Source organism: Meriones unguiculatus, chromosome X, assembly GCF_030254825.1.
Source record: "Meriones unguiculatus strain TT.TT164.6M chromosome X, Bangor_MerUng_6.1, whole genome shotgun sequence".
In the NCBI taxonomy this organism is placed as follows: Eukaryota; Metazoa; Chordata; class Mammalia; order Rodentia; family Muridae; genus Meriones; species Meriones unguiculatus.
This window is the reverse complement of record NC_083369.1, coordinates 98,886,430-98,900,850: the sequence shown is the minus strand read 5'-3', so window position 1 is coordinate 98,900,850 and position 14,421 is coordinate 98,886,430. Positions and strand designations below refer to the sequence as shown.

The 14,421-nt window shown below is 37.1% G+C and overlaps 1 protein-coding gene across 1 annotated transcript in view; it reads right to left on the bottom strand.

The window, feature by feature from the left end:
* LOC110542271 (transmembrane 9 superfamily member 2-like) overlaps positions 1-14,421 on the bottom strand; it is a 92,973-nt gene that overhangs the window by 38,018 nt on the left and 40,534 nt on the right. The window contains exons 11-12 of the mRNA XM_060374675.1: positions 12,680-12,799; positions 12,418-12,475 (exon numbers count right to left, since the gene is read on the bottom strand). Coding sequence (XP_060230658.1) covers positions 12,418-12,475; positions 12,680-12,799 — 178 coding nt within the window. The remainder of the gene's footprint in view (positions 1-12,417; positions 12,476-12,679; positions 12,800-14,421) is intronic.

Genomic DNA, 14,421 nt, shown 5'->3' with positions numbered 1-14,421 from the left:
AAAGAAAAACTTTGGAAAAAAATTTAGCTCTAGTAAGTAGTAATTAAGTAAATACATCTGAGAAATCTGCCTTCCAACCTCACAGAAGGGGAAGCTCAGAGACAAATGATTTTATATTGAGAGCTCCAAAAAGGTTGAAGAATGTTCAGAGACCAAGTCCTTCTCTAAGTATGCATAAAAAGAGACCTATGAAACTTAGCTTAAGTTAAAAACGTACAAATTTCCTTCTCTACCAGTCACAGCCCAGCCTCAGTGGAAAACTGAAAGGTCTATCTACTCTTTTAGGAAGGAGCCTTCAAATTCAGCAGAATGATTTTAAAAATCTATCACAGGCATTCTTGGGGCAATTAACAGAGATATTACAACGATAAAACAAGAAGCAGAAGTTTTAAGGACCTTTGAGGTAATAAAAGAGCTCTTGGGAGTTAAAAATATAACAAGATGAATTAAAATCTCAATAAAATGGTTGAGAGATAGATTTAGTAAAATGTTTTAAAAAGCAGCACAACACAACAGAAAAAAAAAGGTAACAAGAAGGCAATGATATATACGAAAAATTATATGACTAACCCAGATATCAAAAAAGTAAGAATTATGGGTAGAGACAGAGTTCTTTATTAATATCTTTTAAACATACTAAGAACTTTCATAACAATTGGACAGGTAATAAGAGGCAGAGCTGAGGGGCAAAGACACTTGCCATGACAGTATCATAATCTGAGCCCCATCTCCCAAGTAAGAGAGAACTAATCCTCAAAGTTATTTTGTGACTTCCACACATGCACTGTGGCACATGTCTCCACACCACCATCACAACATATATATCTATATCTATATCTATATATCTATATATATATGTATATATGTGTGTGTATATATACACATATATATGTATATATAATGTCTAATATATATATATATACATATATATTACACACACAATAATTGCTGTTGTTTTTTTAAAGAGGCAGAATTGGGATTCTAATGTCTGATTTGCTTTTTAGGAGTAAGCTTCTCCTATTCAACTACTCTATAAAAATGCCTCCATACAAAGTATTAAGGGCAGATTCTGATGTCAAAGGCAACATTAATATGTCAGAAAAATGTGACTGTCTCAGACAGTCATGTAAGCAGCACTTAGCTGCACATCGGAACAGTGTTTCTTTGAAAATAGCCATAAACATTTCTGCTTCTAGTGATCTTCTTGACCAAATTCCTAACAGATTTTTGTTCATTTGTTCTTTGAGACAGGATTCCTCTTTATAGTCCTGGCTGTCCTCGAACATACTTTGTAAACCAGGCTGGTCTCGAATTCACAGACATTCCTGTACCTCTGCCTCCTGAGTGCTGGGATTAAAGGCCTGTGCCACCAAACTAGACTCACAAAAGACTCTTTCTGTAGACCTTACCTGCATGTCTACCATTGAATATTCTTTGAAAACATCTCTATAATATGTTAATTATTCCTGAATTCTCCCAAAAACCACACCTATCACCAGAGAAAAGGAAAGTAGCCATCCCATGAGACACACCCAGTTAACATTGATTCTCCTTTTCAGAGAATAGCTCCTTAATTGTCAGTTCCTGAAAGACCCATTCCAAAATGAGATTCTAATGTTGCCTTCATGTTTGCTATCTCTTTTCGATGCCTTATTCAGGAACACTGCACTGGATACTTTCTCTTCTTCAATTATAGGTTATTTGGTCATTTCTTAACTAATTTCTACTATATATTCTTTCCTCTTCCTATTTTCACTTCACTGTTCACCCTTGTATTCATGATCTTTTCTAGCAACTTCTCAGTAGGTATATCTAGCCTATTCTTTAAATATTCTTCTGTAAATACAGCCTCAAGTCTTTCTAACAATAACAAAACCTTTGCCTCATGTCTTTAAAACATTTTGTACCTTACAAGGAAGCCTGGTTTTCCATGATTTAACCACACGCCTCAAAACATTTTTAATACCTTTCTGCTCTAATGAATTTGTTTAGCCATAATATTCTTTTGCCAAATTTGCTACTTTTGAGATTCATTTCAGCTGTTATCATTCCTTAGCCAGAAAATTACTTCTCACTTAACAAATCATAACCTTCCTTTTTAGCCATAAACTCAATTAACCTATCTCAACAATTTTCCTTTTGGAAGTACACTCTTGAATATTAATGTGAAATTTAACAAATCTGTAACTGTTCTGCCACAGAATGTTTTTGCATTCTGAACATTTCTTCCTATGTCACCTTTATTATTTCTAGACTTTTTAATAGCATGAGAAGCAGAAAAACAAGTTCGATTTGGGTCACCTGGGTCCATCTTCCACATAAAACATTTATTATATATTCATCAAGCACCTACTGGGTATTTATATGTTAAATTCTGATTTTCAAAAGGGAGATAAACCAAAAATTTTTGTTCCTAAAGAAAAGATCCTAGTGACAGTCAGACAAAGACAAATAAATTACAATGCAACATTAGAAATGCTAGAACAGAATAATGAACTGAGGGCACTAAGAAACTAAAAGAAAGGGACAAAACAGTTTGTCACTCACAAAACAAGCTCACAATCTCCCAGTTCACTTATGTCTCTAAACAACTCTGCAACACAGGCACTACAGGCAAAGAAATGGACATTCAGAGAAGCTTCTGGGACTTAACCAGCATCACTCAACCAATACTAAATGTTACAATTCAAACTTTCTTTCAATTTAATGTTTCAATATGTCTCTATCACTTCGTTTTCTTTTGCAGTTCTAGGGTTTAACCGAGGACCTTGTATATGCTAGTCACTCTTTCACCATTGTTTTATACTTTTTGTCTAATGTTTATCACTTTTGGAGTTACATAGAGGAAAGGCTCAGACTTAATAATTTTACAAACTTTAAATTCTTTGAAAAGGAGCACATACCTATGTATGTATTAATATATATGTGTATATATATACATAAATATGTATTAGCCTTATAGCATATAAATCTAAATTCAACTTATATACTGAGGAAACTCAAATTCTCTTTCAACTTAGGATATTTTATTTTTATGTGCATCGGTATAGGCATGTCTGTGGGAAGGTGTCAGATCTCTTGGGGCTGGAGTTATAGGCAATGATCAACTGACATGTGAGTGTTAGAAACTGAACCTAGGTCTTCTGTAAGAGCAGGCAGTGCTCTGAACCACAGAGTCCTCTTTCCAGCCCCAGTATTTTAGGAGATAAGTATTCTATTACTTTATGATGTTTATCATCTGCATAAGATATTCCATTAACATCTGGTTTCTGAATTTTAAAACTGCATTCTGTTTTCCAATACTGTGTAAAAAACAGAAACTCTTATCATTTTTTCTCAACTCATACAAACATGGACTCAAGCTGGGAGCAGTGGTGCATGCCTTTAATTCCAACACTCAAGGAAGCAGAGACAAGCAGATTGCCTAATCTACAGAGGGAGTCCAGGAGAGCCAAGCCTACGCAGAGAAACACTGTCTCGATTTTAATAAATAAATAAATAAATAAATAAATAAATAGAAAGACATAAAACTCTTCTACAGTAAAATATAGGGGAAAACATTCAGGATATATGAAGAATAGGACTTTTAAAGCTTAGGAAATAGTAACAACACTTGATAAATGGGATTATATGAAATTAAAATGCTTCTGCATAGCAAAAGAAACAATCAACACAATAAAGAAACAGTCTGCATAATGGAACAAAATATTGCCAAATATTCAACTCACAAGTGATGAATATCTATAATATATCAATTAAAACAAAGTACCAGATAATCCTACTAACAAATAATAGGGATGTTCATGCATTTTATTTTTTTCCTTAAAAAATATTTTTAGGGTTACAGTTTTCTATAATGTACACAGAAAACAATCAATACAATCACCCTAGGTATCATAAATTAATGAGGAAAAACTGTGGTATTTTATCCAGCCATAAAGAAAAATCAAATTATAATGGCAGGAAAATGGATGGAACTGGAGATCAATACGTTAAGTGACATAAGCCTTTTCCACAAAGACATGTGCCATGTTTTCTTTCATATATGGAAGGAAAGTAACAAAGATGAAAATGTTACAACATATATAAAAAGAAAATAACAAAATGACAAATACCAATTTTACCTCATTAATGTTATGATAAATATAAACTAGTGTCATAATTTAAAAAGAGAATATATCAAGAGTAGAAGAGGAGCCATAAGAGAAAAACATTTTGAAGAAGAGGAAGGAAAAGAACCAAGAAGGAGGGAGTTAAGAAAATGTTATTTAAAAAAAATAAATGGGGCTATATCTCAGGGGTAGAGTGTTTGCCTAGCATACACAAGCTCTCAGATTACATTCTCAGCATTAAATAAAAAGAACTGTTTTTCTGAAGAAAGATAAAATCTGCAAATTCTAAAGGGAACAGAACACAAAAAATAAAAATGCAACGCTGGCAAGATGGCTTGGCCTTTAAGATCACTGGCTGCTCTTCCAGAGGACCTGGGTTTAATTCTCAGCACCCATGTGGCAGCTAACAACCAGCTATAACTCCATTTCCAAGGACTCTGACACACCCTCTTCTGGCCTCTGTAAGGCATCGCACACCTGTAGGTTTACATGCACAGGCTTACATGCTTGAAAACAATTTCATGCATAAAATAAAGATAACATAAAAGAGCCAGGCATGGTGGCATACACCTTTAATTCCAGCACTCAGGGAAGCAGAGGCATGCAGATTGCTGTGAGTTGCAGACCAGCCTGGTGTACAGAGCGAGTCCAAGACAGCCAAGGATACACAGAAAAATCTTTAAAAAAAATGCTTAGGGAGGAAAGATGAGTGAGACAAGGACATAAAAGGTGGGCAAGGAAGCAAAAAAATAGGAGTTTAAAAATATATATTTTTTAAAGAAATGAACTAAAAACCCAACATAAAATGGTATTTGGCATAACATATGTCATAATTAATATAAAATATGGGATAATTTAATGATCACATGTGTAAACGTAGCATTCTGTGGTATGGTGATTTTTTCGGCAATATTGATTGGGGCCTGAATTCCGCTAATGCTCCTGTGGATGCCCTAAACCATGCACTAGCTGTCATTTGTGGCATGTAAAGAAAAGGAGATGGTATGACCTTGGGAGGGTGACATGAAGAGCTGGGAGTGGTTGGAAAGAGGAAAGGAGTGAATATCATGAAAACACATTGTACCATACCTATGCATGGAATTCTTGACAGCTAAGTAAGGTAAAATGTTTAAGTCATTTGTTTGTCCAGAAAGAGGTGCTTAGCAGTTAAGACAGCTTCCTGAGCTGGATGTGGTATAGCACACCTCTAAGCACACCACTTGGGAGGCAGAGGCATGAATGTATTTGCAATCTTGAGGCCAGGTTGGTTGACAGCTAGTTCAGGACCAGCCATATGTACAAAGTGAGACACTGTCTCATCAACAGTAAGAAACTCCAAACAAACAGTCTGTATAGAGTGAGTACTGGGCCAGTCTGGGCTACCCATGATAAGACCTAAGACCTTGTCTCAGAAAAGGAACTAATGAGATAACTTCTCCAGTAAAAGTGGCTGCTTCATCAACCCCATGACCCAAGTTTCATCCTTGGATGTGACATTGGAAAAAGAGAACTTTTTCCCAAATATTTCCTCTGACCACACTCATACTATGACACAGGCACACTCACATTCTCTCTCTCTCTCTCTCTCTCTCTCTCTCTCACACACACACACACACACACACACACACACCACCACCACCACCACCACCACCACCATCATTTATACAAGTGCATGTGCGCACTCACATGCCTATGTGTGAGCACACACACATAATAGAAAAATTAATGAAACAGAAAATAAAATTTAAAAATAGAATAGAAAAGAAGAGTGATTTGTACTCTTCAAGAGGACCTAACTTTGGTTCCTATCATCCACATTCATCTGGTAGTTCACAACTGCCTGTAACTGCAGCTTCAGGAGATCTGATGTTCTCTTCTGGCTGGTGCAAATGCCAGCATGCACATCTGCATACTAACACATGATTACATAGACATACATATAAAAAATATTACAGGCATTCTTTTTTAGAATCTACACAAGTAGAAAGAACAGGAAAATAAAGATGTCAGAAACAATATGGGCAGTGAAAAATGTGCGAAAAAACAATTCACACTACAGATTCCATAAACAGGTCAGAAACGGATAGCAGCAGGTATTCTATGAGTAACAGGAAGACGTAGGAAGTGAACAAAGGACGAGAATTTTGTGAAAGCTTTTTGAGAAGTAGATACTTCTATTACCTCCCTCTTTCACAGCAGATATCTGGAGGCTTCTTCTCTGGGTTAGAGAATACCAGACACAGCCAAGGAATTGACTTTAAATATTTATTTTTAAATAGACAAATGCACACTAAATCCTGCATGTTTAGGCACTCTTTTCCCCACATAGCTCTTTAGTAATGCCCCAGTCAGGAGACTAGAAAATACTTCTCTCAAAAAAGTGACCAAACTGAAAGCCTCTGCAGACCATCAAAGCAGACGCTGAGACTTACGGCCAACTGTTGGGCAGAGTGCGTGTAATCTTATGTAAGAAGTGGGAAACAGTAAGATCTGGAGAGGACACAAACCCCACAAGGAGAACAACAGAACCAGAAAACTTGAAGACAGGGGTCTTCCCAAAGACTCATGCTCCAACCAAGGACTATTCATGTAGATAACCTAGAACCCCTGCACAGAAGTAGCACATAGCAGTTCAGTGCCCAAGACGGTTACATAGTAATGGGAAGAGGGACTGCTTCTGACATAATCTGATTGGCCTGCTCTTTGATCACCTCCCTCTGAGGGGGGAGCAGCCTTACCAGGCCACAGAAGATGACAATGCAGCCACTCCTGATGAGATCTGATAGATTAAGATAAGAAGGAAGGAGAAGAAGACCTCCCCTATCAGTGGACTTGGGGAGGGGCATGCGTGAAGAAGGGGGAGGGAGGGTGAGACTGGGAGGGGAGGAGGGAGGGGCTTATGGGGGGATACAAAGTGAATGAAGTGTAATTAATAAAAAAATAAAAGAAAAAAAGAAAAGTCACAAAAAAAGAAAAAAAAAGTGACCAAACACTTAAACCCTAAAGATCATGTCCTTAGAGGTTTCTAGAAATAAAGAAAGAAAGAAAGACAGAGAGAGAGAGAGAGAGAGAGAGAGAGAAAGAAAGAAAGAAAGAAAGAAAGAAAGAAAGAAAGAAAGAAAGAAAGAAAGAAAAAGAAAAGAATATGGTGAAGATTGGTAGAAGCAAAATGCTCCATTGTCCACCTCTGGTCTCAACATACACATATATGACACCACAACACACACACATACACACAGAGTAAATTTAAACAAATCAAAAAATAGACTGTCTGGATCAATCTACAATGAAGCTCTGAGTCTCCACACATCTCTACATATTGATAGTGTTTGTTATTTTATTTCCAGGTATTTAACAGGATCTCCCTTTGTAGCCCAGCCTGGTCTAAAACTCCCTATATGCTGGTCCAAAACTTGGGGGGTACTCCTACTTCAGCTTCCCAAGTGCTGGGATTGTGGCTATAATATTCCCTATAATGCCTATAATATTCCCACACTTTTAATCATAAGCATACATATGTAAACACATATGTAATTATTGTCAAACCTTTGAAGACATGAAAAAGAAGACTAAAAACAATTTTCAAAAGAAATGACACTATCCATAAAAAATAATGTACATTTAGTTCATTTACATCTTAAAAGAATGAGATGATTTTGCACCCATGAGACACAGACAAGCTGTTTTGGTGCGTGTCTGTTAGAGAAATGTACCCTATAGAATGAGGTGTTTCAACACTTGGTCCCCAGTTGGTGGTGATGTCGGAGATATAGCACTTTTATTCTAAGATGCATGTCACTGGGGGGAGGGTTTTGAGAATATATAGCCTTAGCCCACTTCCAGTTTGTTCTCTGCTTTTGTGCTTATGGTTTAAAATGTGATTTCTCGGCTTCCTGTTCCAGGGACCTATATCCATGCCTCCCCAATATTGTGAACCATAAGCCAAAACAAAAGCAAAAACAAACAAAGCCCTGTCCTTCATCTGAGTTGCCTTGATCACAGCGTCTTATCACAACAACAGAAAAATAACAATCTACATGGTACGAAACTATGCTGTATCAGTAAGTCACTTCTCTGTCTCCGACAAACTATACTTGAAAGAAACATTCAGAAAACAAAAAGAAGAGTGTGTTGATGCACACATGGAATTTGGTACTTGGAGAGCTGAGACAGGAAAACTGATTCAAGTTTGAGCCTGGCCAGGGTTACATAGCAAGATTTTGACTCAAAAACAAATAAACAAAAACCAAGCAAATTAAAACTCAGTGGTGAAGTAGGTCTCAGTGCAGCACACCTGTAATCCCAGCATTTGGGGAGGCAGAGGCAGGAGGATCTCTGTGAGTTTGAGGCCAGCCTAGCCTACAAAGCAAGTCCAGGACAGCCAAGGTTACACAGAAAAATCCTATCTCAAACAAACAAATAAACAAACAATCAAAAAACACCAAACCAAACGAAAATGGTGATAATGCAAAACAAGCAGTAAAAAATGCAAAATCCAGAAAGTGGAACAAAAGCTGGGTGTTCCAGTACTTGGGACACCACAGAGGAAGGAGTTGCTACAAATATGAGGCCAATCTAATATACATATGTCATATATTGTTCCACTCTAGGTGACATAGTGAGACTGTATCTCAAACAAAACAAAATTCAAAACAGGGGAAAGAACTCAATAAAAAGCACCTACTTTGCATGTGCAAAGCTTTGGTTTTAATTCCAGTGCTTTTGGGGAAAAAAAAGTAATATAATTCATACAAAACAAAAAGCACATCTATAAAAGAAAGCATCGATAAGCAGGACACACCCATGTTTACATTTTCTTTTTTTTCTTTTTTTCTTTTTTTTTTGCTTTACAAAAGGCAAGCACTGCAAGAAATAGTTAAAAAATTCTATGTCAGAGAATTAGCGTATAGTATGTATGTATGTATGCATGCATGTATGTATATATGTATAAACTTGACAAGAAGAAAACAAGGTAGGTCTGGGTATGTAATCTCTATTGGAGTGCTTGCCTAGCAAGCTCAAAGCCCCCTTTTGAGCCCAAGCACCGAATATTGCCAAGGGCTGTATCAAATACCTGTAATCCCAGCACTTGGAAAGTAGAGGCAGAAGGGTCAGAAATTCAAGGTCATCCTTGTATACTGGCAAATTCAATTCAAGGCCATCCTGATTGACAAGAGACCCTACCTAAGGGAGGATAGGGTGGGGAGGGGTTGGGGTGGGGTGGAAACAGATAACAGAAAAGAAAAGAAACTAGTAGGCAGGCGTAGTGCCTGCCACAAGGCTGAAATTCCAGCACTAGATGGCTAAGAATGGAAGATTGTAAGCAAGGAGAAGTGAAGAGGGAAGAAAAAAAAAACTAAATAAAATAAGTAAAGATTTGGGCCTTTAGAGGATAAAGCCTAATGACCTGAGTTTGATCTCCATAATTCACATAGTAGGACAGAACTAATTTTTGCCTGCTGTCCTCTGACCTACATACACACATGACAGCACACCCTTGCCCATGACCACATTCAATAAATAACAAATATATCTGTTACACACGTAACTTATGACGGTCTTTTGAAAATTACGGTTTGATTAGATACTTCACCTGCCTAGCTTGTACAATATTCTGGGTTTAATTCAAACTACTACCAGGGACAGGGGAGAAAGGGAAAGAAGAAAGGAGGGAGAGAACTAGCTGTTTTAGGAATAAAAACAACGATCTGAGTAATTTGTAAGCAAGAAAAAGAAAGGCTTCAGTGAAAAGGTAAAACAGGTGTCTGAGAGAGGGAGGACAACCAATTGAGCCAGGTTGTAAGAGAAATGAGAAGGGAACAGAAAGGATCACAATAATGGTAAAATATCCTTCCGATCATAGGTTAAGTGTTATTGCCTTTGCAAAGCCATCCCAGGTGTGCCAAACTGAAGTTGACTTTTCCTCCTCTGTACCTCCACTATATTTAATACAAACCCTTGTAACCCCTGTCTTTCTACCAGGTAGAATTGTTACTAGTTACTAATTTACACAAGTTTTCATTACCTCTTCCTACCACAACAATGCATTCATTGTTAAATTATTTAAAAGCAAAATTTCAAAGAAATTTTCTATTTAAGTCACACAGGGTGTTTACTAAATACAGTAAAACAATGACAGCAACAAAAATTGTGCAGGAAAGATCAATGAGTTACTGTTAGTATTTAGGCAGCCTGATCTGGGTTGCCTAGCAACCTATAATGTCACCATGTGTAGCCCACCAGGTACCCACACCTGGCAGGCATGGTTCAGTTGCTACATAAAAGGATCCACCCACCACTTTGTCTTTCTTGCCCTCTTACTTTCTCACTCTCCTGCTCTCGTGCTCTCTCTCCTTTCTCTGTCGGGGTGACCCTTCCCTTCCCCTTATCATGTCTCATTCTCTCCTCTCTCTCTCTCTCTCTCTCTCTCTCTCTCTCTCTCTCTCTCTCTCTCCATCTTCATCCAATAAACCTCTTTCATATAAAATCTGTGAGCATCATCATTTCATTGGTCCTAACAACCACACAGTGCAATGACTACTCCTTTTCCTAAAGCATTTATTTCTACATATGTGTGTGCATGGATGGATGGATGCACATGCTTAAGGATGTACATGTGGAGGTCAAAGAACAGCAGGTAGGAGTTAGTTCTGTCCTTCCATCACATGGGTTCCTGGGCTCAAACTCAAGTTGTCAGGCTTGGTTGGCAGCAAGCACCCCTATCTGCAGAGCCACTTCACTAGACCCCAGAAACTGGTTTGTGCATGCTAGACCCCAGAAACTGGTTTGTGCATGTGCTATCCCTAGTATTATAATTACATATAATGGCATTTGCACTGGCCCTTTAAAAAATATATTTACTTTCAGATTTAGCTGAGTCTTGAACTTGAAGCAAAATACATCTGAAAATTTGTCAAAGACATGTCTTTCTTACATAAATGCATTAAGCCAATCACCTCAGGAAAGACCACCCATTCTGATTTATTTGGGTATGTGTTGTGGAAAACCAGATGGCTCTATTCAAGAAGAGGGGAAACAGTTTATTATGCTAATTTAAAGCAGCCAAAAATTCAAAGGCATGTACATCTGATGTGCAATTTTATAATATTCAAAATTGCAATGACCTTATCTTTTCCTCTGGAGTTTAAACAAGCTACATATAGATAAAAATTATTATCCATCTACTGAATGCATCATGGAGGTGCATCATTTGTGGTACTATACTGAGTCACAGCATTATTAAAGTATTTGCACTCATTCTACCACTAGTCAGGACATACTGTACACTTTACTGATATCTGCTCTATAATACTTTCAGTATATGAGCACCTATTCTGTTGCAGTATAACAGTAGAGTTAAAGAGATGAATTTTTTCCTAAGTAAATCAGAATTATAGCACCAAGATGCAATTAAGATACAATACAATATTATTTTATCTACAAATAAGACTGCCTTTGAAAACACATCAAAGATTATTTTTCCTTGGCATTAAGATATGTGATGTGGGCTGAATTATGTTCTCCCAAATTGATACATTAAAAGTCCTAGCCACCAACATTCTATTTGTAGATGGGCCTTCTGAGACATAATTAGGTTTAGATATAGTTGTGAGTGTGGTACCCCATGAGATTAGTGTCATGAGATGACAGAAAGAGACTTCAGAGAACAGCCATCACCCCCCCCCCCATCTTCCTTCCTAATCTCTCTATGAGAAGAGAACTGGATAAGGCATAAAGGGACTCTCAGTTGCACACACACACACACACACACACACACACACACACACACACACAGAGAGAGAGAGAGAGAGAGGAACTGAAGGAACTGAATAAACTACTCTCATAGCTACTGCATGGCAACAGCCCCACCTCCATATTGACTATGAATAAACCTACAACTAACTGTCACAAGTAATGCTGCAGTGACAAGGAGAGACAGGAAAAAATCATCACTGAAGAGAGCAACAAGGAAAATAACAAAATGCCATGTATAAATTGTCACTACAGTATGACGTGTAATGCAAGATGCTTACCTATGATAACTATTGACAGAATCTGCTTTAAACACAAAGATCAAAATGGAACGTGTAACAGTAAGACTGCCATCTCTTTGTGCTAGAGTTAAAATGCCAAAGATAGAAAGAATGCAGACAAAAAAGTAAGGGAACACTGCAGCTACAAGAAACATAGTGGCCATTCAACTCCTTCCTACTCTTCATTATAGTGTATAATATGTTTTTTTTTCCAAGATGAAACTTACAAAAGAACATAGTTGTATAGAGAGAAATGAATATGAGATACTAACCCAGGAAATAAAAATGCTGTCAGCCAAAAATGCATCTTCCAGTTCACACCTTTAAATGCTAAGGAAGAAAAAAAAAAGTTAATGAAATATATTGATTTAGATCAATTTACTAACACTGTAGAGTAATCAGAATAAAATTACAGCTGAGTATTTTGGCTAAAATTCCTTGCAATGTTTTACTGATTTTTTTTTTCTTTATGATCTTTTAAGTCCTACATTTAACACACCTACTTTTTGGAATAATGACAGTAGTAATGCTTACTCTTGTACATTTTGGCAGACATATATCCAGCAGGGATTTCCAATAAGAGCCACAGGGCAGAACCATAATTCACTAAAACATGTTGATCAGCAGGTGTAAGAAAACCAAGGCCGGCCAGAACTAAAGGCAGAAAAACAAAATAGGAGCTGCATGAGAATAGCAAATTTTCTTACAATTTAAGCATTACCCAATTAAAGCATTATATAAAACAATACACAAGGAAATATTCTAAGGGAAGTACTAAAGTTATGTTTCAATCAAATAATATTCAGTTATCAACTTTCCTGACAATTTCTTATATATTTGCTTGTGAGCCTAGCCTTCAAAAGCTGAACCATCTCTCCAGCCCCCTGATGATTTCTTAAATAAAAAGGTTTTATTTTCAGTTAAAGGTATATGAAAGTTTTATAGTTGAATCAGTCTTTAATTTCACTAGATCAAAATGATATATTGTGTCTTCCTTCCCTATTCCAATATCCATTGCAAGAATAACAAATTATTTTCCCTCAAAAATGTATTTTCTCTGTATTTTGTCAAAGTGAGAAATAAAAAAATGAAGTAACAATTTCAGGAAAATAAGTGCCTTCAAATTAGACTTTTGAAATTATCATTGACCTCTGAAACATCTAATAAGCCATGTTCTGCAGCAACTTTGCTTACAAAATCATTACTCTGGCTATCCAACAAGGACAAGCTCCATTTAGCTCATAAATTAAGACAGCACATATCCATTGGTCATTGTAATACTGATTACTAAAGATGCACTTCCACAGTTGGGAATGGTAGCAAACACTTGTAATCCCAGAATTTGGGAAGGGAAGGTAGGGGGATCAGCAGAACATGGCCAGCCTCGCTGACATAAAGAGCTCTAGACTAGTAAGTGCTACATGAGGTCCTGTCTCAGAAATAAAAGAGAAACCTGGGGACAAAGCTCAGTTAGTAGAGTACTTGCCTAGAAGGCACTAAGTCCTGGGTTTGATCCCCAGAGTGTCATGAACTGAGTGTGGGGACTCATACCTATTTATAGTATCATCACTTAGGAGGAAGAAGAAAGAGGATAAAAGGTTCAATTTCATCCTCAGTGAAATGAAACTCTATATAAGTAAGCAAGTAAATATTAAAAGAAAGATGAAAAAATAAAACTAAGAATACCATTCCATTTACACACTTAAAGACCCACACATGTGGGCTGAGGCCATAGTTCAGTCTGCAATTTGCTTACCTTGCGAGTACAAAGAAAGACCAGAGTTCAATACCAAGAAACAATGCTAAAAATCTGGACATGGTGGTGCACTTCTTGGCCCAGCTCTAAGGAGGCAGATAGAGGGCTCTCTAGGGTTATTGGTTGACTAGCCTAGTTTACTTGGCAAGTTCCAGGCCAGTGAGAACTCTTGTCTCAAAAAAGAGAGAATAGAAAGAGGGGGGAGAGAAAGAGGAGGAGAAGGCAGGAAGGGGGAGGGGAAAAGGGAAGCGGGTGAAGAGAATAGACTAAATGAGAAGAAACAGGAAAATCAAAACCCTGAACTTAAGCTTGCAATGAGATCTCAAAATGTTAGCCTTTATTTCAGGTGTTCCCTCAGACAACTGAAAATGTGATTCTACTCCTGTGTCAATTTTCGAAAATGCATCTGTCTTACAAGATAAGAAATATTTGCTAGAGTTTTGGGTTCTTTTTTTCTTTTTTTTTTTTTTTTTTTTTTTTTTTTTTTTTTTGGTTGGTTGGTTGGTTTGTTTTTGATTGG